Here is a 13,918-nt window from a genome sequence, read left to right as displayed (position 1 = left end):
ACGGTTTTCTTTCTTCTTTCCAAAATAAACCTTAGTGTTTTAATTCCATTTGCCTGTTTTAGTTACCACACCTTGGAGATTTTTTCCCCATGGATCTACCGCACCCTTTGTTACAACTGCCTAATACTCCACAGTAGGAATTTCTCATTCACTCATTTCTCCATTCTGCTACTGATCGGTTTTCCACTATCACAAGCACTGTTTGTAAACACAGTACTGTTGTTTGTGATCCTGTAGTAGTATCTTTGTTCGAGCCTTTTCTTGGATTGTTTCCTTTTGTTTTTGTTTGTTGTTTTGCTCTTGGATTGTTTTGAGTGCTACTCTGAGGTATCAGTTGGAGTAGGAAAAGGCAACCGTCTTCAGTATTCCTGACCGAAAAAAGATTCCAAGGACAGAGAAGCCTGGCAGGCTACAGTCCCTGAGGTTGTAAAGAGTCGGACAGGACTGATTCCAAGCATGATGCCACGACTGAGATATCAACAGATAACAGGAAGCGGAAATGCTGGGTCATAGATCCAATTTTTAAAACGCGAATCAAGCAGGAGGCAAATGGAAATTTTTTGTACCTTCGTTTCAATTTTGTTGTGTATGTAAAACAGCTCTAAATATATATATATATATATATATAAAAGCAGTCCTTAAATCAAATCAGAGATTGGGCCGGCTAGCACCCCCACTCCGCTTGCACACCTGGAACCCAGACCGGGAGCCGGGGGATCGAGGAGCTCGAACCCGCTAGGCTGCTCGGGTCGAGTCAGCGCCGGGCGCAGCCCTCCAAAACGCTCGAGGTGCGAGGACACCGTGACCTACTACCCTCCGTGCATGCGCTCTGGCCCCGCCTCCCGGCCCCTTTCATTGAGAAACGCCTTAGCGATCACGTGAAAGAGGCATGCCGGCTGCGTGACGTCACGCAGCGCGGGCCAATGGTAGCTTCTGTTTATGTCGGGGGTGGGGTGGCGGTCGGAATATTCACCCCCGCTTCGCCGCCGCCGCGCTGCCCTCTAGCGCGGGTGGTGAGCGCCGAGCCGGAGCGGGAGGCGGCCCGGCTGCAGCGCTACGGGGCGGGCCGCGCCGGCTCCTTCTGCAGCCGCGTCTCCGTCAGCTCCCCTCGCCGTCGCTGGGGCGCCGTGCTGCTCCAGGCCGGGGCGGAAGCTGCGGCCTTCGCGGGCGGCCGGCCGGATCCGCGTCCCGCCTCAGCGCCCGGAGGACATGCGGGAGAGAGAATGAGCCAGAGGGACACGCTGGTGCATCTGTTTGCCGGAGGGTACGCTGCAGCCGGGGCTTGCGGACGGCGGCTGAGGGCTCCGGGCTGAGGCCGAGGCTCGGAGGGTGAGGGGGATGCGGCCCGGAAGCGCAGGCGAGAGGGGACTGGAGTTGGGAGCCGAAGGAGCCCAGAGGGCTGAGGCCCGGGCGGGGAGGTGGGAGGGCGACGCCGGCTGGACGTCAGGCTTTGGGCCCGCGCAGCCAGAGCGAGGCCTGGGGAGTGGCTGGCGGCGCTGGGGTCCACGCAGGCCCAGTCCGCGCGTCGCGGCCTGGCGGGCGTCGGGGCTGCGCGGCCGCGGGAGGACGGTAGCTGCAGGCCCCACGTCGGTTGCCCGGCCTGGTCGGGGGCGGAAAGTGCGGAGGCCGAGGACAAAATGGGCGCCGCACCGCCTCCTCCTTCCCTCCCTGGCGCGCGGGCTGCGGCGGGGCCTCACGTAGCTCACGCCCCTGGTCGGACCTCGCGCGGCTGATTTCCGGGCCCTAGTCGGTCCCGGTGAGTCGTCCTGGGCCTTCCGGCTCCAGCGGGAAGGCTCTGGGGTTCGGTTGCTCGGAGTAGCTGTATGTTTCTAGCTCAGAAAATTTCCTTCGCTTTTCCAGGTTGCGAGGTGCTGTCTCAAAGCGACAGTGCGTCCGGGGTCAGATTCTTTTTCTGAAAATCAACCCTTTTGCACATCCGCTGCTTTTCGTCCGCTCAAAGAAGAGAATTGGGGGTAGAGAAGAGGTCAGAAGCTTTGACAGTAGTTACTGTTTGTGCAAGGATAAGACTAAAAGTCTTAGTTCCCTGTTTGCCAGCCTGAGTGCTGCAGATCTTTTGTTCAGCCAATTTAGTCTCCTTTTTTAGGTTGTTCTTTCCAAATTTGGAGAGGCATAGCAATTTTAAATTTAGGAGTTACTTCTTTTTTGCAGGGTCATAAAGAGTTTATCAAAAATGGATACGACGAATTATGCTGAGGTTCTTTTCTTCCTTTGTGACCATATTAAGTCGCATTCCCTCAAAGCATACAGTTTGTTTCTAAATCAGCTACCTTAAGAATATTAAACTACTACATACACGGTTCTGTTCACAGTGGCTTCGTTGGAGTTAGACGTGTGGACTCTATTGCCAGTGATGACCAGGCTTTCCTTAGGTTGGCACATTGACTCAACAAACACTGTAAGCCAGTTGTGGACCAGACACTGTTCTGACATTAAAGTACTTTTTATTTAGTTTGTGAGACTCGGTTTTGGCAGGGTTTGCTTTATTATCTGTTTACCAATAATCTTGGCAAATTCAATCATTTTTAAACCCGTTCGCCATGTAGGTATTCTTGTAAAGATGTCTTGTTGTGCAAATAATTGGGTTCCCTTTTGTAATTAGATCATAAGGTAATTCTTGAAAGTTAGACACACATCTACTTCTGGCCACTATTTTAATCTGAGTGAGAAATGGACAAACTCTTCGATCCCAGTTGCTTCATCTCTAAAATGAGGACGTTGAGACGGTTTCTAAGGCCCTGTTCTAGGTCCTAAAATTTTTATTGCTCTACATACTGTCAAGTTTTGGTTAAAATATGCTCAGTTACATCAGACTCTTTGTGAATCTGTGGACTATAGTCCTCCAGGCTCTTCTGTCCATGGGATTTTCCAGGCAAGAATACTGGAGTGGGCTGCCATTTCTTCCTCTAGGGAATCTTCCCCACCCAGGGATTGACCCTTCATCTCCTGCCTTGTCAGGCAGATTCTTAACCACCGAGTCACCTGGGAAGCCTTGTTAAAAATAGGGCAGATTTATTTGCAATGTTAGCTTGATTGCATTAACTTCCCAGTTTGGGAGTCCCTCTACGCCTCCATACTCCACCATTTTGGCCTGGAGAATTCCATGGTCTGTTTAGTCCATGGGGGTCACAAAGAGTCAGACACAACTAAGCAACTTTGACTTTTCACTAGCCCCCAAAAAAGAACTTAGCATGTGCGGGTTATTTAGAATTTTAAGTGAAGTACTTGTTTATAGGACCTGACGTAAGATAGATGTTCAGCCTTATAAATTCTTCCTTTGCATCCTGTCTCCGTTATATGTTTATATGTAGTTGCATAAGTTATTTCGGTAAAATTTGGCTTATCTTTCTTAGAGAAACATTAAAACTAGGAAGAATGCTAAAGATCATCTGGCTTAGCTCCTTCAAAATATGGGGAAATCAGTTCAGTTCAGTTCAGTCGCTCAGTCGTGTCCGACTCTCCGCGACCCCATGTATCACAGCACGCCAGGCCTCCCTGTCCATCACCAACTCCCGGAGTACACTCAAACTCATGTCCACAGAGTCGGTGATGCCATCCAGCCATCTCATTCTCCCTCGTCCCTTCTCCTCCCGCAAGGTATAAAAAATGTACTTCTGTTCTGTTCAGTCGCTCAGTCGTGTCCGACTCTTTGCGACCCCCTGGACTGTAGCCTACCAGGCTTCTCCATCCATGGGATTCTCCAGGCAAGAATACTGGAGTGGGTTACCATTTCCTTCTCCAGGGGATCTTCCCGACCCAGGGATCGAACCCGGGTCTCCCGTACTGGAGGCAGACACGTTAACCTCTGAGCCACCAGGGAAGCCCCCCCAAAATAAAATGTACTTATCCAACATCAAACAACTTTTCATACACATGTTGAGTGCGAGGTAAATAATCTCTAAGGAACCTTCCAGCTCTATCTTAAATGAAATCAGTGCTGTGGAATGTTCTGAAAATCTGTATGCTAAACATTGTGGAAATGCAAATTGACTTGTGGGTAACATTGTTCTTGGTAGAAGATGTCTGGGTGGTTCACCTGGTAAATAATCTGCCTGCCATTGCAGGAAACATGTTCCATCCCTGGGCCAGGAAGATCCCCTGGAGAAGGAAATGTCTACCTTCTCCAGTATTCTTACCTGGAGAATCCCATGAACAGAGGAGCCTAGTGGTTTACAGTCCCTAGGGTGGCAAAGAGTTGGACACAACTGAGCATGCACACACACAGTATATCTCAAGTTGTGTATTTAGGCAATCATTTCTTGGATGTTCTTTATAGAAAACTAGATTTCATTTTTTTATCAGGATAGAATTATGTAAATTAAGAGTTAGGGAGACTTATTTTTTTCTTTAATAATAACCAGATAGAGAAAAGGAATTCTTTTTATTAGCTGTTGTGCAAGAACCAAAAACCTTTCACAGTCACATTTAATCATTAGACAAAAAGCATTTTAAGATAGAGCCTTTGAATTTTCTTGATTATAATCATATTTATTCAAATATGTGTTTGCATCTCAGATTTTTAGGAGCCTTGTAGTGATATTATTAAATCAGAAAATTTTGAAACATTCTAGTACTGGACTTTGGGTCTGAGTGACAGCCTCACATGTGTAACTCGTGCTTTCTTTAACACACCCTTTGGTCCCATTAAGTTTTTGTCAGGGTTAATATTCAGAGTAAGATCATCGGTTAGGTTGATTGTATTAGCAGAGGCCACTCATGACAGCCTGCAAAAAGGATGTAAATACAGTTTTATTTTAGCTATACTTTTAATAACAGTGTTTGTGTATGAAGATTTAAGCAGTATGTTTTTACATTCTTTGATAGATCTATATTGTTTACTTGTGTGTCAGTTGCATATGTCCACCAAGAAGCAGTTCGGGTTTTTTTTCTATTTGAGAGAGGGATTGCCTCAAATGGGAGGAATAAATCTCCAACTTAGGTGGATGCATTTTTTTCCTGTGTAGCTCCTGTGACAGTGAGAGCTGAAAACATACAGTGGGCAATCTCAGGCTATCTAAGATTGTTTATTTCTATATCCTTGAATTAACCCAGTCATTTATTAAACCATTTATTTTTCATTTATTCAGGAAGAATCTCCAGTGGGTGTCAGATATCTTGATTTCTGCAGAAATTTTGTCATAATTTGTGTTAAATGATTTCACCTGTTTCCTTGTAAGATCTGGGCAAAAGTAGAATACTTAAAAGTACAATTAATGTGGTTTATGTAGTTTACTTTGTCTACATTTTTGCTTAGCCTTATTTTCATGATTTTTACAACTTTTTCTCCTTAAAAATACATTATTTAATTCTGCCTAATAGATTGTAAGACTAAGGTAAGTTGCTTATCCTGATGTAGAATATTCTCAAAGAAACTTATATTCCTGTAAGGAGATTATTGTGGTATAGCATTGTGGGTCAGGAATCCCTGGGAGTTCCCAAGAACTTTTGGTGGTCTGAGATGTTAAAGCTCTTCTCGTAAAAATATTAACACATTATTGCCTTTTCACTGTTGATGTTTGGACCGCTGGTGCAAAAGCAATGATGCCTGAGCATGCGTCAAGGCAGCATCCCCAGACTGTGGCGACAGTCACTAGCACTTTGCACTTTAAAAATACAGATTCACTTAAGAATGTTTTTGAAACAGTAAAAATTAGTTTTAAATCTTGACGCTTGTGTGTACAACTTCATTTTATATCCTGCGTGAGAAAATGGGAAACATGAATAAAGTACTTCTGCAATTGTTGCAGCCTCAAACTGAACTAGCCCCTTTTTCATGAGAACCACTCGACTGTGACTATTCAGACTTGAATATTTGGCAAATACTTTCTCAAAAAAAAATGAAAGAAGTGGGCCTGTTGCTTCGAGGCAAACCACTGGTAGCATTTGTTGCCATGTGATAAAATCTGAGATTTCAAACACTAACTGGAACTTTTGAAATCTTGAATATATAGGGAATATAATTTTTAAGATATTGTTTAATAAAATGTATCAGCATTTGAAAGACCTATATAATCTAGTGAACCAGTATTTTTCAAGTGACCAGTGCATGATGTTATAGAATAATACATAGGTAAAGGAGTCAGAACATAAAGCAATGGATTTGAATGTAACAAAGTGAAAGTTTATTGATGTAGTCCAGATTCCATATTGCAGCTAATTTCAAGAGCCTACCACATGTCCAGTTTTAATGTTATATTGAAAAATGCCCACAATTATCTGAAAAGGGGGGATTGAATTGTTATGCTAAGTAAATTATATCATTAATTAAAAGGTTTCAGTGCCATGGTTGAGGAAAAAATGGAGCATGATAAAAGGAAATAATGGGGGTGGGGGAACACTGTAGTTACAAATAGGGAGTCTTGGTGGAGTCCTAACTGAGAAGGTGCCTTTTGAACAAAAACCTGGAGGGGAGAGAGTTAACTATTTAGGTAGACCAGGCAGTGAAAAGACCCTTGGGTAAGTATAACCAAAGTAATAGAGCCATATTAGGCCATTTAGCTTTTTTTCCTGAAACAGGAAGAGTCACACAGGAGTTTTCAAGGCTAACTCTGTACGCCATGCATAGAGTAGACTGTACATAGGGCAAGGCCAGAGGTGAGGAAATGATTCGGCTGTTGAACTAATCAAAATGAGAGGCAACGGTTCTGCAAAGAAGGTTGTAATCTATGTGACATGTAAAGAAAAATTAGTAACTGCAAGAATTTTAGTTTGGGCACCTGAAGGGGGGAGAAATTATTGTTAATTGAAATGGGCAAGAAAATGGCAACCCACTCCAGTGTTCTTGCCTGGAGAATCCCAGGGATGGGGGAGCCTGGTAGGAGGCCATCTATGGGGTCACACAGAGTCGGACACGACTGAAGTGACTTAGCAGTAGCAGCAGCAGATGGAATAGGGCTGGGGTGGAGGAAGATAAGTATATAGTTCCATTTAAGACGTAAGTTTGAACAGGATGTATATATTAGGCAAGCCCAGAAAGGAGGTCTGGACTAGAAACACACATTTAGTAATTAATGGTATATAGATGGTGACATGAGCTTACATGATGTCACCAAGGGAGTAAGCATAGGGCAAAAGAGAGGACCTCTGGAAATTTCAGCAAAAGAGATCAGAACAAGAGGAACCAGCAAAGCAGACCAGAAAAACGACCCCAAAAATGTGCTCTGAAAGTCAAATGAAGAAACAAATACACAAGTATTAGGAAAGAGTGGCTGATGAGTTGTCCAGTGTCATTGTCCATTAAGATGAGATCTGAGAGTTCTTAATCATTGAATTTAACAGTTGTGGAGACCTTTGGTTACTGTGATTAGCAGTTTTCAAGGCAGAGCTGGGGGTAGGAAATCTGATGGAAGTGGGAGAGAAATTAGACAGTAAATGGAATTTTGAGATTTGTTGCTGGGGGGGAGCAAAGAAACAAAGCAATAATGGGGGAAGGGAGTTCTTATTTTTACTAAACCTATCTCATAACCTCAGTATATTTTGCTTCTATAGTGAATTTTAATCCTGATATCATTGTTTTTTCATGTGTATCTAAGTTGTTGGTTAACGTCTTTTTTTTCAATATTATTAGTGCTTTGATTTTGCTTTAGCATTTTGAAAAAGCCTAGCTCGTTAATTTTTTTTATGAATGAGAAACACGACAGATACCCACCCCCACCAAGTAACATTATTCTCAACCACATCTCACATCTGTCTGACTTTTCATAAGTTATTCTGTCAAGTATATAGAATATGTCTTTCATTCCTCAGGAATTTGTATCTTGTTCAAACATGAAAGCTTCAGAGTAAGTACCTCTACAAATATATTATCAGAGAAAACAATTTTCAGTAAGACTTCCTAAACATGGTTTTTATAGAATTTCAGACAGGCTACATATTTGTGATTGCAAAATTCTGTCATTTTAATGAGTCTTTTTCTTAGAGGTATTTCTTAATTTGACTGATGTCCTAATTAGGAAATTACAAGGGAGTGTTACCTGCAGCAGAGAGATAACAAAATATTTTAACCTATTCACTTTGCTTTGCAAAGCTAATAAACACTGCAGTTGTTTGACGAAATAGGTTTGCTTAGTGTTAACAAATATATTTCTAAAGTACCTATTATATATAGGTACACACATAAATAGGTGTGTGTGTGTGTGTGTACACATCAATATTGTGGACCCAAGCAGAATAGACTTGAATTACCTTGCCTAGTAAAAACAAGTGTCCTCATCCATACAGGCTCAAAAGGTCAAAATCAAAGATGTATGTGTAACAACCACAGTCTTAAATCCCATTGCTTTTTAATGACCTTGGAGCTTCCCTCGTGGCTCAGACAGTAAAGAATCCGCCTGCAGGACAGGAGACTTGGGTTCGATCCCTGGGTTGGAAAGATCCCCTAGAGAAGGGAATGGCAACCCACTCCAATATTCTTGCCTGGAGAATTCCATGGACAGAGGAGCCTGGTAGGCTGCAGTCCATGAGAGAGTCGGACACGATTGAGCGACTAACACTTTCACTTTTCATTCTTTCCTAAGCAGAAACCTGGGGCACCAGTTAGATTCCTCCACAAATATGTCTAGTAAAAGTCTCTAAACCCAGAGAAACTGAATCTAGTGATTCAGGCCCTTGAGGCTTTCCTGATGATGGCGGACCCTAGAGATTTATGACTCTTCGCATCTTGGCTGAAACTGATATGCTTGTTACTCATGTTAGTGAATAGTTTCTTTTTCCCTTTCCCTATCTTCCCCCAGCCTCTCAAGTTTCTGATTCCTGTGTTGCTGTAACTTGGGTGTAGCCAGTACTTTAGGGCCCTCAGAAGCCTTTCTCTTTCTTAAAGACCTGTTTTCCCAGATTTTTTTGTGTTTGGTTTTTTAACCAGTTTCTTGGTCACATTGTGCCTAGCTTCAAGGGGAAAAAAATTCCATTCTAAACAGCTTTTAGCCTCTGCTTTACTCTCAAGGGATCTGTAGGCCCTTGGGTAGTTAGAACGTCTGACTTGTCAAAATTTTTATCTTCATTATATACATAAACAAGTAGAAGCAACATTGGAAAGATCTGAGACATTTACACTCCCAAATTACCGTAGGCTAAAAATGTGTCTACAATCCAGTAAAATCCTGGGGTGACTTGATTTACTTATTGTATAATTTCTCAAACATCATGAAAATAAAATAGTTTTAAACATCTTATAAAGATGTTTATTGATAACCAAGTTAAACAGTTTTTAAATATTCTCTAAAATCAGTTCATAGTTACATGGTAAGCTCTCACCAAGCAGCCTTGGCCTCATATCTTTAAAAGGTGTGACATTTGCCTTTGAAACTTTAAAATGTGCATTGATCCAAGTATTCATAGTTCTACTAAGGGAATGTAGTTGAAGTTTTTTAACCTGGATATAACAAAGGTATAGTTACATTTAAGTTTTACTTGATTAGAAACCACCCTTTTTAGATTTTTGATGTTGCAGATTAACTGTGCTCTTTTGCTGTCGAAGTTTGGAATTGTTTGCTAATCAAACCTTTTAAAGCAAATGTTTGAGACACTTTGAATTATAGCTTTTAACAGTAAAGCATCCAACTTAGAACTTTCATTAGTAGCAAATTACATTGGTGACACCTTGCAATCTTAGCGGCCACATCACTGAATCACAGGGACTCAAGACCAGTTAGAAGGTTAGACATGAAATGAAGCTCTGCTTTAAGGCCCTCCAGTGGAGATGGTCAGGGGAAATACAAGAGGAAGTTGAGAATATAGAGCATGTGAGACGTGAAGATAGTCAGTTATCAGAAAGCTTCTGTGTCCCTTTAACTCCCTTTGAACTGATGCTTGTCCTCCAAAACCACAGGAGCATGCTTGGTGTGTTAAATTCTAAGAATTAGAGCAGAGGTCAGTGTGGTTGGAGCAGAGTGAAAAGGGAAATAGATGAGATTGTGTAAGGTCTTATAGACCATTGTGAGGACTTTGGCTTTTTGTCTGACTGACATAGGAAGTCTTTAAAAAGACTTGATCTGACCTAAGATTTGTGGCTCAGAGGTTAAAGCGTCTGCCTCCAATGCGGGAGACCCGGGTTCGATCCCTGGGTTGGGAAGATCCCCTGGAGAAGGAAATGGTAACCCACTCCAGTATTCTTGCCTGGAGAATCCCATGGACGGAGATGCCTGGTAGGCTACAGTCCACGGGGTCGCAAAGAGTTGGACACGACTGAGCGACTGAACGGAGTATACACGGAGCAGTCACGAGTATACATCGGAGGAGTGGGGCAAGGGTAGAAGCAGAGAAACACTAATTAGAAGGTTGCTCCAGTAACCTCAATACAATATTGGGGCTTAGACCAGAGTGGAAATGGTGAGAGGTAGGTCACGATTCAAAATTTATTGTGCAGTTCTGAGTCAAAGACATTTGCAGAAACACACCATTTTTCATGGAGTCCATTGAGTCCCAGAAATGTCAACCACATTCTCCAGTTAAAAACCCTTGCTGTTTTTAAAGGACACTTACTGCTAAAATTTTGATCAAAAAGTTATTTGAAAATAAAGATGTGTACATGAGGTTTGTAAAAAAGCTGCTGAAAGATCATGAAAACCAACATTTCCCTGCCGCCTTACCCCATGTCTCCTTCCCAGTGGGAACTTCTTATTTTATCTGTTTAATCGTTAGGTTTAGAATTCTAGAATAACTTATCTTCTGCAGTTGTTGAGAAATCTGATGCTATTATGGCTTCTTTATGTATGTGATCTTTTGTTCTTTCTAGAAGTCTGCTTCTACCCTTGCCCCACTCCCTCCAATGTATACTCAGTATTTTGTGGAATTGCAGTATTGTAACTTGACGTGAGTTTCTTGGATCCATTGTACCTCTTAAACCTGAACTCAGAGTTTGAGTTCATGTTCTTCAGAGAATTAGGCTTCTGCCCCCTGGAAATAGTTTTACCCGCTGTAGGTGCGGGGGGGAGAGAATACAGCCTGGGTATCCCATTTTGCTTCATTACCTGTCAGAGTTCAGTCTTTGCCTTGTCTCCATCCTGAGTACTTGGTGCTCTTGGTCTTTAGACCTCTGAGGGGTTTCAGCAGGGCACGACTGTTAACTATTCTTTGGTATTTCTTTCTACAAGCCTTTCTTCTTCTTTGCCAAGACAGTTAATCCTTCCCATTTGCTTCATTGCTTAAAACCTTTCTCCTCTCTTTATCCTTGTGGCGTTTTCCCTTAGACAGTGGAGAGGAGCTAAATCTAGTGTAGTTATTCCTATTTTCACAGAATTAGGGATTTTAAATGTTTATCAACAGCAGTAGTTTTGTTCTCTACATCGATTAATGATGTACAAAATAATTACTTTAAAATAAAGCAGCATGAGAAACACTGGAGTATTACTCTTGCACTGCTTACCTATTGCATTTTATAATGTGAAACTCCTTCAGGACAGTGTAAGTGTTTGTGTGTTTACCCACTTACTTACCCCCAGCTCTGTGCAGTTTAGATCCTCATGTATTTTATTTATTGAGGTTTTTTTTTTTAAGGAATCATACTGTATATGTCTAGTTTATGATCTGGCCCATTACTGATAGTTCCGTTGAAAAAATTTTAGTTGCTATTATCAGTAATTGACACTGACAACTTTTTTTTTTTATGTTAACTTTATTGGGAAAAAATCAGATACTAGCAGAACTATTAGTTGATCATTCATCCATTAATCCATTGCATCATTTATTCAGTGCTTTATTAAACTGTATTGGAAGATAGATTAGTCTACTAATTATCTCCACGCCTCCTAACAACTTAAAATAAGGTTACAAAACGTTTGAGACCCTATTTTGGAAGAGTCGGACATGACTGAGCAGCCAGCACTTTGACTTCACTTTTCTCTGGAGCACAAGAGGCTGTTTGACTCCCGGTTTCCTTTCTCTGTAGAAGAGCAGGTCATTCCTTTGTCGACATGCATAAAATAGCATTGCATTTTCTGTTCTACTGATGCTATAAATTCAATACTAGTTTTCCAGCCACATCAGTTATGAACATAAAGTATATTATGTAACCTCAAATCTTTTTAATCGTGGAAGGCTTAAATAAGAATGGATGCTCTTAGAATAATGCTGCTTCCTTTGATTTGACAACTCAGCATCCATCTCAAGGAGACATAAGAAGGCCTTCCTCAGTAATCAGTGCAAAGAAATAGAGGAAATCAATAGAATGGGAAAGAGTAGAGATCTCTTCAAGAAAATTAGAGATACCATGGGAACACTTCTTGCAAAGATGGGCTCGATAAAGAACAGAAATGGTAGGGACCTAACAGAAGCAGAAGATATTAAGAAGAGGTGGCAAGAATACACAGAAGAACTCTACAAAAAAGATCTTCATGACCCAGATAATCACGATGGTGTGATCACTCACCTAGAGCCACACATCCTGGAATGTGAAGTCAAGTGGGCTTTAGGAAGCATCACTACAAAGCTCATAGAAGTGATGGAATTCCAGTTGAGCTATTTCGAATCCTAAAAGATGATGGTGCAGAAGGTTTCTGCTAGTCACAAGGAGCAGTCATCACCATAAAGGATTTTAGTGCTTTTCTAGATATAAGGACACACAAGAATTGGGTTCATACAATCAGCTCCTAGAAATATCTATCTGAAGACCTGTTCTGCCAGTTTTTCCCCAAACACAGAGTGCCTCATTTCTGCTCTCCACCCTGATCTCCTTTCAGGGGGTGTTGAAAATCAGCAGCTGCAGCAGCACATGATTTAATCCTTGTAGAGGTAGATGGCAAGTGCCGATTGTAGTTTACAGGGTCCCCTCATGGTCATAAATTCAACCACACTTTGCTGCTGCTGCTGCTTAGGAGGCATTTTATGACCATTTTGTCCGTTGCTAGGAAGGCATTCCTAGATCTGGCAGGGATTTCACTCACAGGGCCCTCGGTGTGCTGTTACTTGACTGGGTCTTTTCAACAGTAACCAAAGGACTCTGTACCACCTGTCTTACTAATCTGTTATGATCCAGGGAAAATGTCCTCTTATTTATCTTCCTATATCTCGAGTTAGGATCGTAACTCATAAAATTATATTTTTGTCAGATACTCAGTCACACATCTGGTAATGCAGGAAACAATAATCTTTTAAAATAGCTAGCAATATTATTAAAATCATAAGAATTAAGCCAAGATCTTGCATTCAGTGCGGCCCAGTAGATCCTCAGGTTGTCAAGACTATTTCTTGAGTATTGAAAGATAGGGTAGGAGTTTGAGAAATAGGATATATCTCACATAATTGTCTCAGTTTCAGCACAAGTAATATCTTGGCAAGGAGTACTAAATAAACCCTTGTAACAGTATTTAAAGCTGTGATGTGATGTACCAATACATTTTAACAATTTACATTTTAACAATTTACATTTTAACAGCACCCACTGTTTGGACACTTCAGCTAATTTTTCCTGCTAGGTGGATATACTGAACTGTTACTTTTAGCTTCTAATACGCAATCAAACACATGAAACATGTAAAAAATTATTTAGTCTCCTAAATACAGAAATTGTAGTACCTTCTCAAAGTCCCAGTTGCTCATTTTATTTCACAGCTCTGTGCATGTGTACTGATTTATGAATTAAGTAGAGTTTTGCTCTCTGTACTTTCTTGTAGATGTGGTGGTACAGTGGGAGCTATTCTGACATGTCCACTGGAAGTTGTGAAAACACGGCTGCAGTCATCTTCTGTGACACTTTATATCTCTGAAGTTCAGCTGAGCACCATGGCTGGAGCCAGCGTCAACCGAGTAGTGTCTCCTGGACCTCTCCATTGTCTAAAGTGAGAGCACAATATTCATTAATGTTTGTGGTTGTTGATTTACCTTAATGGTGGCCATGTTGACTTATTTATATTCTGCCATATTTGAAAAGGTTTTACAGACTTAATGACAGAATTACTCTCACCTG

General features: G+C 41.8%; 1 protein-coding gene across 2 annotated transcripts in view; it reads left to right on the top strand.

Annotated features, from left to right (window-relative positions):
• Nucleotides 1-908: 908 nt before the first annotated feature.
• The window catches only part of SLC25A36 (solute carrier family 25 member 36), a 33,680-nt gene continuing 20,670 nt past the window's right edge, over nucleotides 909-13,918 (top strand). The window contains exons 1-2 of one of the 2 annotated variants that reach the window (XM_055412789.2): nucleotides 909-1,264; nucleotides 13,626-13,790. In XM_055412789.2, coding sequence (XP_055268764.1) covers nucleotides 924-1,264; nucleotides 13,626-13,790 — 506 coding nt within the window. In that variant the 5' untranslated portion in view covers nucleotides 909-923. The remainder of the gene's footprint in view (nucleotides 1,265-13,625; nucleotides 13,791-13,918) is intronic. The other variant, XM_055412800.2, reaches the window with a different exon arrangement.

This window comes from Moschus berezovskii, chromosome 1, assembly GCF_049115385.1.
Source record: "Moschus berezovskii isolate FMDL1 chromosome 1, NW_MosBer_1.0, whole genome shotgun sequence".
Lineage (NCBI taxonomy): Eukaryota > Metazoa > Chordata > Mammalia > Artiodactyla > Moschidae > Moschus > Moschus berezovskii.
This window is presented reverse-complemented; position numbering and strand designations above follow the sequence as displayed.